Below are 10,869 nucleotides of genomic sequence, written 5' to 3' on the forward strand. Positions count from 1 at the left end.
GAATTTAGAGGATTGTCCAAGTCCCATCATCAGAAATTATGATTTAATAGATTACAAGGTCCAAGGTTGGACCTCAACATTCATATTTTCAAAAGTCAACTGTGGAGATTTTAATATGTAGTTAGTATCTAGTATCATAGCTATAGATAGGGCAAGAGAAGGTAGACATAATGAGCTCAGGTAAAAAAAAATACATGAATCATCACTAGGATTGTTCCCCTGAAGCAAAATAGAAAAATGGAGATCAACCTCCTATTAAAAAAAAAAATTTCATACCAGGTGAAGGATCAGTCAGGTCTGAGAAAGGAGAAGGGAAGAGAGACGTCTACTTCGGGGAAGGGCAGAGCTTGTCCCAGGTCCTGTCATCCTCTTTAGGTGCTTATTTACAATCTACTTTTTTGTATAAAGATGAATTTGAGGTTGAAGCTTCTTCCAAGCTCTTCTTAACCCAGGGTTGTCTTGAATCAGTAGAATTGACTGGCCAGCTGGATAGGCAGCTATGATGATTTTGAGCAAAATAGTCCAGAAAAAACTGTTAGAAAGGATGCAGGACACAGAGGGAGAAACAAGGCAACTGCATTGAAAATGTAGAGAATTAGAAAATAGCTGATTGCTTTGATGGCCCCCATGTGTGCCTCCATACTGGGGTCTCTGGAGTCAGTGGCACTGTTTCTCATCAGCAGGGTGTGCCTGTTGAGAGAGATGAACAGGAGAGTGCATGTCATGATGACAATGAATATTGAAAGAGGAGCGAAGATCCCCAGGTTAATGAAAACAGTCAGCTTGACCACGTTGGTCTTTGTGTAGTTGAAATGGTGGAAAGTAAAAGAACTATTATAACTCACAGTGTAGATGCTCTTGTGGAAGACCATGCTGGAGATTAAGGAAATAAGCACTAATAGCCATAGGAGACAAGAAATTATTCTAGAAATTCTCCATTTCAGCTTGAGGACAAGGGGATGGGAGAAATTGGCATTCTTCACAAAGTAGAAGAAACTGAGCACAGAAGTGAACCAGAGGCCACAACAACTTAAGAACATGAAACATACTTGGTATGTGTAAAATAAGACACTTTTGAAAGAAAAAATTGGGAATGTATAGATAAAGATATTTTCTAGCATCGTGAAGCTTTGGAGGGCCATTCTGGAAGCACTCAGGAAAAGCAGGATCTTGCCACTGGTGAAAATGGCCTTTTTCTGAACCCATACAGTCACATTTACAGCCATGATGAACCCATTTACGATGATCCCCACAAAATTTTCAGTGCCTGTGATCGTTAAAGTTAAGATATCAGATAATGATAGTTCATATCCTGAAGAGTTGTTGGGCTTAGCCATCCTGAGTTGTGGCTCCTTTCTGGATTCTATAGGAAAATGTCTTCCTAGTATTTGAGGCACAGATCCTTGATAACTCCCACTATTCAAGTCACAGGTGGAAGCATATCATTTAAAAATTCAGTATATTTGTTTATCTCAGAATTCTTAACTCTTGGACTGGAGATGCAAATGACAAGAGGAACTGGTCCCTAATGCTTTCCTTATTTGGGGACATGGCACCAGTGAAGCACTGCATAGATTCTCCTATAAACCACTAGCTTGGCAATGAGAATCATATCATTGGTAGCTTTAGTTACTTTTAAGCATTTCCCACCAAGTCACCATTTAACTAGTTCCATTTGTGATTTCAAGGAACTCGTAGAAAATTCTACTACAAAGATGTATTTAGTTCTTATTTTATGCCAAGCAGTGTCCAAACAATTTGTATATATTACCACATTTAAACATCAAGACAACTTCATGAGGCATGTGTCTTATTATTTTTATTTTGCATATAAGGACACTGAGGCATAAAGGGGTTTAAAAACTTGTACAAAGAATACAACTAGTGAGTGACAGAGGTGAGGTTAGAAGCCAAAGCTTCTGAAGTCGTGTTCTTGCTCCATATGTTATATTGCCTACACCTATGTGGTTCTTTTGTGTCTACCAAAGACCAAATGCAGCTGCCATTAACAGTGACTTCCTGGTATCTTTTTTATTACATCTGTACCATTTGAAGGAAATAAGAAAGCAAGGCAATGCTAATTTATAAGAGATAGGACTTTCTTTTCAAAATAAATTACTTGATGTAACAAATTTCTTTAAATAGACAGGAGTAACTATACCCAACACACACACACACACACACACACACACACACACACACACACTCTTTTTATTTTAAACAAAACACTAGGAAAATAAAGGTTGAAGGAAAAGTTCTTTAGGTCCTTAACAAGGACTCCTTTAGCCATGATCAAAAAAAGTCTAAACCAAGACCCATAAGAGTCAAAATTCCAGAAATTCAACAAAGAACAGAACATTGAAAGCTGTTGGAGAAAAGAAACAAATCACCTATAAGGGAAAGCCCATCAGAATCACAGCAGACTTCTTAACATGAACCCTCAAGTCAAGGAGAGCTTGGAGTGAAGAATTTCAAGAAAACAATCTCCAGCCCATATTGAGGTACCATAAAAAACTATTTTTCAAAATTGATGGAGAAATAAGATACTTTCATTACAAAGAAAAACTGAAGAAATCCTTGACGACCAAGCTAGCACTTCAAAATATTCTTGCAGATGACTGGAGATTATCACAAAGATCCTTCAATGACAGAAACTGACATCTGTCCCTACATCTGAATTTCCTGTGTTGTTGAGCAAAAATTGAAATGAGAGAAGGAGAGAGCTGAGACAATAAGATCTTTCCGGAAAGCTACACAATTGCATCTCCCACACAAATAATGTAACGCATGCATCCTAGGAGGAATAATACACAGAACAACAATTAACCAGCTGCTTGCTAACTGACAGTATAAGAAAACGGAGCACATATATCTGGCCTCTCCTATTCTTATGACATTTCTTTCCATTTCTCTTCCTGGGATTTTCATTAAACATACTCTTCATATAGAAGTGCTGCCATGCCCACTTCTGAATCTCTTCTTGTTCCATATGCATTTTAGGATTGTTTTCTTAGTTCTGTGAAGAATTCTATTGGCATTTAAAGAAAGAGACATCAAAAGGATTTATTAGAGGCAGATATAGAACACAGTCAAGAACAGAATATGGGTGCTCAGAGAAATGAGGTGCCACTATTGGTCTTTTTTGTCAGCATTGTGTTGAATCTGTTTAACAGTTTTGGGAGTATGATCACTTTGACAATATTGGTTCTGCCTGTCCAGGGTAAGGGGATATCTTTCTATTTTCTGATGCCCTCTTTAATATGACCTCTTTTTTTGTAGAGGGCTTTCATTTCCCTGCCTAGGTTAATTCCTAGGTACTTGATTTTTCTTGATGCTACTGTGAATAGTATTGTTTTAATAATTTCCTTCTCATCAAGTTCATTATTGGAGTATGCGAATGGTATTGATTTTAGCATGTTGATTTTGTATCCTGCTACCTTAATGAAATAGTTTATTAATTTTGATTTTTTTCATGAAATTGAGTCTTCTATGTAGAGTATCACATCATCTGCAAATATAATTTAAGTTCTTCATTTTCTATATGTACCCCTTTTATTTTTACTCTTGCCTGATTGCTCTGTCTAATGTTTGAAGTATTATGGTGGATAGAAGTAGAGATAGTGGGCATCCTTGACCTGTTCCCAATTTTAGAGGGAATATTTTCAGTATTTCCCTATTTAATATGATATTGGCCATTGGTTTTTCATAAATAACTTTTATCAAATTGAGGTATCATCCTTCTATATCTATTTTCTCCAGATTTTTAAAAAAATCATGAGGATGTGTTGGATTTTCATCAATCCTTTTTTACATCTACTGGTATCATACTGTGGTTTTTGTTCTTTTTTTCTGGGCATGTGGTGTATTACATTTATTATATTTATATTATATTTATATATATTATATTTGTATTATATTTAAATATATCCTTGCTGCTCTGGGATGAAACCTATTTGGTCATTATATATGATATTTTTGATAATCTAAAGTATTGTATTTGGTAATATATCTTATTAAGGATTTTTGCATTTATGTTCATTAAGGAGATTGGCCTGTATTTTAAAAAAATTTTATTTTGGTTTTGGGATCAAAGTGATGCTGGCTTCCATAAATGATGTTGAAAGCATTTCATCCTTTTAAATTTCATTGAACAGTTTGAGATGTATTGTTAGTATAAGCTCCCTAAAGATTTTGTAGAATTTAGCAGGTCTTGGACTTTTTTTTTTTTTTTTTTAGTAGGGGGATCAAACTCAGGTCTTTGTGCTTGCAAGGCAGGCAGCGGCACCACTGAGCTGAATCCCTGGCCCCTCTTATTTTCGTTGGTAGTTGTTTTTTTCCTTTTATTGAGTTTATTGGTACATTTAAGGTATACAATACAATTATGTTCATTATTGGGATCATGTACCTTTACATGACAGGTTTTGGTTCTCATTTTTTTCCCTTTGTCTGTGACCTCCCTTCACCCCTCCTCCCCTCCCAATTTACAAACAGTTTATTTCCATTTTTTCATTTTGTCATATTTTTTTTCCCTTATTACTTTTCCCCTACCCTTCCCATTTTCCTGACACCTTTAGCACTTTTCTTCCTATTTCACATAGTCAATTATATCATTAGGCTCTTATGTACTATTATAGTTTTTCACAGCAGAGAAACTATTCGGTATTTACACATGTGTGATTTATTTATTTCACTTAGGAATATATCCTCAATATATATCCATTTTCCTATGAATGAATCTAATTTCTCATTCTTTATGGCTGAGTAATATTCCATTTTATAGAAAAACCACATCTTCTTTATCCAGTTTCCAACTGATGGGTAAATGGGCTGTTTCCAAGTTTTAGCTATTACAAACTGTGCTGCTATAAACATGGGTGCGCATACATCACTGTGATATGATTCTTTTAATTCTTTTGGAAAGATACCCAGCAGATGGATGGCTGGGTCAAATGGAACCTCGAGTCCCAGTTCTTTGAGGTATCTCCATATTGATTTTCATAGTGGTTGCACCAGTCCGCACTCCCACCAACAGTGGAGAAGGGTCCTTTTCTCCCTGCAACCCCGCCTGGTTGGTAGGTTTTTAAAGATTATTCTCTCTTTCCTTGCCTGTTATTGGACTGTTCAGCATTGTTGTGTCTTGTTGGGTTAGCTTTGGTAATTTTAAGGAGTTTATGAATCTGTTCATTTCTTCAAGATTTTCCAATTTGTTTAAATACAATTTTTCATAACAATTGCTAATTATTTTCTGGATTTTCAGTGATGTATATTGCGATTTTGCCTTTTTGATTTCAGATTGCATTGATGTGAGTTTCTTTTCTCCTTCATAAGTTTAGCTAAGGGATTATAGATTTTGTTTATTCTTTCAAAGAACCAGCAATCTGTTGATTCTTTGTATTACTATTTTTTAGTCTAATTTCATTGATTTCTGCCCAGTTCTTTATCATTTACCTCATTAATTTCATTTTAGGCTTGGGTTGTTGTTGTTGTTTCTCCAGTATCTTAAGTTCTTCATTAGGTTATTTATTTGAGTTAGCTGCGTTTTTCTGATGTAAGCATTGATCACAGTGATCTTTCCTCTTAGGACTGCTTTCATTGTGTCCCATATATTCCAGAATGTTGTCAAGGTATTTTCGCTGACTTCCAGAAACTGGTTGTCATTCTTTGATTTCTTGTATGTCACATTGGGTATTCATGTATATGTTATTAAATTTCCTATTGGTTCTATATTTTCTGTGGTTTCTGTGGATGATTTTTTTCATTCCCATATTTTTTAATGTTTGTTTGATTACTTTATAATTTCCATTTTGTCTTGCATATCAGACATTCTGTCTTATGTTGGTCATATTTGGAATTTATGAATTCTTTTTTTAATAAATAAATTTAAAAAATTTTATCCTATTCCCCCCATTCCCCTCTCCTCTCTATGTACAAAGACATTGTTTCCATTTTTTCTTCTACTTTCACTTTTTTCTTGTTGCTTCTTTCCTTCCTTTTTCCCTCCTGCCTCCCTTGTTCCCCTTTTTATTTGAACAGTTTCTTCCCATTTCCCAACATACATTATATATCTCAGTCCTTATTTCCACATTCAGCTTCAGAGAAACAATGTGGTATTTAAACGTGTGTCCAATTTATTTCACTTAAGAGTATGGTATGGTCTCAGTCCATCCATTTAGCTGTAAATGCCTGAAGCTCACCATTCTTTATGGCAGAGTAATACTTCATCATATTAAAAACCCACCTCTTCATTAGCCACTCATCATTTGATGGGCATTTGGTTTGTTTCCAAGATTTAGCTATTACAAACTGTGCTGCTATAAACATGGGTGCACATATATTGCTGTGGTATGATGTTTTTAATTCTTTCAGGAAGATACCAAGAAGAGATGTAGCTGGGTCAAAAGGAACCTCTAGTTTTAGTTCTTTGAGAAGTCTCCACACTGATTTCCACAGTGGTTATATGAGTTTACACTCCCACCAACAGTGGGGAAAGGTTCATTTTCTCCCATAGCCTCTCCAGCATTTGATATTGATTGATTTCGTGATAGTAGCCATTCTCAGCATTGTTTTAATTTGCATCTCTTGAATTATCAATGATGTTGATCATTTTTTCATATATTTATTTTCCATTTCTGTGAAATTTATAAATTCTATAATTTTTTTCAGTTTTAATTGAGTTTATTGGTACATTTTAGGGATACAGTACAGTTACATTCATTGTCAGGATCTTGTACCTCTACATGACAAGTCTTGGTTCTCATTTTTTCCCCTTACCCCTGCCCTCCAATTCTATAATTTTTTTCCCTGTTTTTTCTGTCTGAAATTTGTGGTTCTAAGAGGATTTTGAGGACAGATTTTGGAGAGAAGTATAGCAGAATGTGGGAAGCTTGTGAGAAGTTCATTTTAGAGCCTACCATAGATACCCCAGCCACACTGACTTAGAAGAAACCACATAGGTGTTGTGAGACACATGAGGGTTTCCATTACAGTATGGACAAGGTATGCACAATATAAAACTTGCATGCTTTGATGGGCACCACTGCTAGATCTTCAGGGCAGATACCCAGCTCCCAAACAATGTCAACAAATACTTCAGTTCCTGTGGTGTGTGGCAGACAAACACACTGATAATCTCTTTATTCCATATTCCAAGTAAGGAAGCTATGTAATGTATTATGCAAATAGATCTCTTTTTTTCAAATAGATCGCTTTTGCATATGTAACAATTGCTTCAGGGATTAAAACTATCTAGTTATAGCATACACGGTGGGCCATGGCTATAATCCCAGCACCACGGAGGCTGAGACAGGAGTCTCAAGGAGTTCAAGACTAGCCTGGGCTATATAGCAAGTTCAAGGCCAGTCTGAACTACGTAGTGAGACCCAGTCTCACTACGCCTCCCCCAAAGGAAGGAAAAGGAAACTATGTAGTTATTAGAAATATAAATTTATTGATTAAAACTTTTCATTTGTTGGTAGACTAACAATGTAGATCTATTCTAAAAGTACTTTACAACAACAAATATCCTTACTGTCTAAAGTGAAATAAAAAGTTCTTTTTATTCATTAACTGAATATTATTAACATAAACAGGCAATTTTCTTGTTACATATTGAGATAATATAATGAACTTTTTGTTATATTTATTTTTAATTCTGTATCACTGATGCCTTTCTAAATATTTTATTTCATTGTAATGCATAATGTTTATCCAACAGAAAGAATAGCTCTATTAAAATATTCTTTCAATAGATACACTGGCACAATTTTTAAATTTTTGTATTAAATCTTTGACATCGTTGAGCACTATTGGCTTCATTTATTTAGTTTCTTCCTTATTTGTATAGGGAAAATGGCAATGTACAATGCTTATTTATTTATTTATTTATTTTCTGAGTGAGTATTTTTATTGCACAAATCTGAAAGACATGTCTTGTGACAGAGCAAAATAATAATGATTTTGAAAAGACTGCAAACTTCTTCTCAACATAATTGAGACCTGTAGGCAGAATTCTAAGGAAAAAGTTGTTTATTCTCTCCATAAACATAGGTGAGAACATTCATTCTTCATTTAATAAGGTGTTTGCAGGATAACATCATTATTTTGTATTTTATTCTCATTGAGTTTATTGGTACATTTTAGGTATATAGTACAGTTACATTCATCTTTGGGATCTTGTACCTTTACATGACCTTGGTTCTCATTTTTTCCCCATACCTCTTCCCTGCCTTCACCCCCTCCTCCCTTCCCTATTTATAAAAACTCTATTTCCAGTTTTTCATTTTCTCATATCTTTTCTTTTCCCTTATTTCCTTTGCCTTACTCTTCCCACTTCCCCTACACATTTAGCCCTATTCTTCCTATTTCACATTATCATTTGGATCTTATTTACTCTTTTAGTTTTTCACACCAGAGAAACTATTTGGTATTTACACATGTGTGACTTATTTCACTTAAGAATTTGACCTCAATGTGCATCCATTTCCCCATGAATGACTCTACTTTCTCATTCTTTATGGCTGAATAGTATTCCATTTTATAGAAAAAACACATCTTCTTTATCTAGTCTCCAACTGATGGGCAGTTGGGCTTGTTCCAAGTTTTAGATATTACAAACTGTGACGCTATAAACATGGGTGCACATGTATCACTGTGGTATGATTCTTTTAATTCTTTTGGAAAGATACCCAGCAGAGGGATGGCTGGGTCAAATGGAACCTCAAATCCTAGTTCTTTGAGGTATCTCCATTTTGATTTTCATAGTGGTTGCACCAGTCTGCACTCCCACCAACAATGGAGAAGTGTTCCTTTCTTACCACACCCCCCAGCATTTGTTATTGTTTGATTTCTGATAGCAGCCAATCTTTCTGGGGTGAGGTGGAATCTCAGTGTTGTTTTCACCCACATCTCTCGAATGACCAGTGATGTGAACATTTTTTCATATATTTATTTGCTGCTTTTACTTCTTTGTCTGAGAAACATCTGTTCATTTCAGATGCCCATTTTTGAATCGTGTCTTTATATTTAGGGAGGCTGATTATTTTGAGTTCTTTTTTATATTCTGGATAATAGTCCTTTGTCTGAGGAGCAGCTGGTAAAAATTTTTTCCCACATTGTAGGTTGTCTCTTAGCTCTGTTGGTGGTTTCTTTTGCACTGCAGAAACTTTTCAATAAGATGAGATCCCGGATGTTGATTCTTTGTGCTAGTTCCCATGCCACTGAGGATTTGTTCATAAAGTCTTTTCCTATGCCAGTGTCTTCAAGAGATCTGCCTAACTTATCTTCCAGCAAATTTAGTATCTACTTTTTAATATTTAGATCTTTAATCCACTTGTATTTTAGTTTAGTGCATGGTGAAAGATAAGGGTCTAGTTTTAATCTGTGGCAGGTTAAGATCCAGGTTTTCTAACACCATTTATTAAGGAGGCTATCTTTCCTCCAGTGAGGATGGTCAGCTCCTTTGTTAAAGATGAGGCAGCTGAGTATATCTGGAGTTGTTTTTGTATCTTCCAGTCTGTTCCACTGATCCTCAGGTCTGTTTCTTTGCCAGTACCATGCTGTTTTTATCACAGTAGCTTTGTAGTATAGTTTCAAATTGGGAATTGTTATACCCGCTGCCATGTCTCTGTTGCCTAGTATAACTTTTGCTATTCTAGGTCTCTCCTGGTTCCAAATGAATTTTTGGATTATTTTCTCTAGTTCTGTGAAATACACTGTTATTTCAGTTGGCATTGCATTGAGTCTGTATAGCAGTTTTGGTAGTATGGCCATTTTCACTATGTTGATTCTTCCTACCCAGGAGCAGGTGTTATCTTTTCATTTTCTTATATCCTCTTCAATCTTTATTTTTTTTTTTTTTTTTTTTTTTTTCCAGAGAGCTGTAGTTTTCAGTGTAGAGGTCTTTTGCTTCTTTTGTTAGATTGATTTCTAGATACTTCATTTTTATTTTGAAGGTTATTATGAAAGGAATTGCTTCCCCAATTTCTCTCTCAGTGAGTCTGTTGTTTATGTATAAGAAGGCTATTGATTTTGAGTGTTGACCATGTATTCAGCTACTCTGCTGAAAGTGTCAATTAAGTCTAGAAGCATTTTGGTGGAATTTTTTGGGTCTTCAATATAGAGTGTCGTATCATCAGCAAATAATGACAGTTTACCTTTTTCCTTTCCTATCTTTATTGCTTTAATTTCTTTCTCTTGTCCAGTTCCTGTGGCTAATGTTTCCAGAACTATATTGGACAGGAGTATTGGTAGTGGGTGTCCTGGACTTGTTCCTGATTTTAACATGATAGTTTTCAGTTTTTGGCCATTTAATATGATGTTGGCTGTTGGTTTTTCATAGATAGCCTTTATCAAGTTGAGATATAAACCATCTATTCCAATTTTTGCAGAGGTTTTATCATGAATGGGTATTGAATTTTGTCAAATGCTTTTTCTGCATCTATAAAGAAGATTATATGGTTTTTGTCCTTGACTCTGTTAATGCAGTGTATTACATTTATTGATTTATGTATGTTGAACCATCCTTGCATCCCTGGAATAAATCCGACTTGGTCAGGGTGTATGATCTTCTCGATGACCCTCTATATTCTGTTTGCCAGTATCTTATTAAGGATTTTTGCATCTAGTATTCATTAAGGAGATTGGCCTGTAGTTCTCTTTTAGTTGGGTCTTACCCTGGTTTGGGAATCAAAGTAACACTTGCTTCCAGGAATGAATTTGGAAGTATTGCTTCCCTTTTAGCTTCATTGAAAAGTTTAAAGAGTAGTGTCAGTAGTTCTTCTCTAAATGTCTTGTAAAATTCAGTGGTGAATTCATCAGGACCTGGAGTTTTCTTCGTTGGTAACTTTTAATTACATTTTCAATTTCACTGAA

General features: G+C 35.2%; 1 protein-coding gene across 1 annotated transcript; it reads right to left on the reverse strand.

The window, feature by feature from the left end:
• Nucleotides 1–390: 390 nt before the first annotated feature.
• LOC104850660 (taste receptor type 2 member 39) lies at nt 391–1,337 on the reverse strand. The gene is given in 2 exon segments (XM_010607713.1): nt 391–558; nt 561–1,337. Coding segments are annotated over 2 exon segments (945 nt in total).
• Between the last annotated feature and the right edge of the window lie 9,532 nt (nt 1,338–10,869).

Source organism: Fukomys damarensis, unplaced genomic scaffold (genome assembly GCF_012274545.1).
Source record: "Fukomys damarensis isolate Sample0158 unplaced genomic scaffold, DMR_v1.0_HiC HiC_scaffold_16, whole genome shotgun sequence".
Lineage (NCBI taxonomy): Eukaryota > Metazoa > Chordata > Mammalia > Rodentia > Bathyergidae > Fukomys > Fukomys damarensis.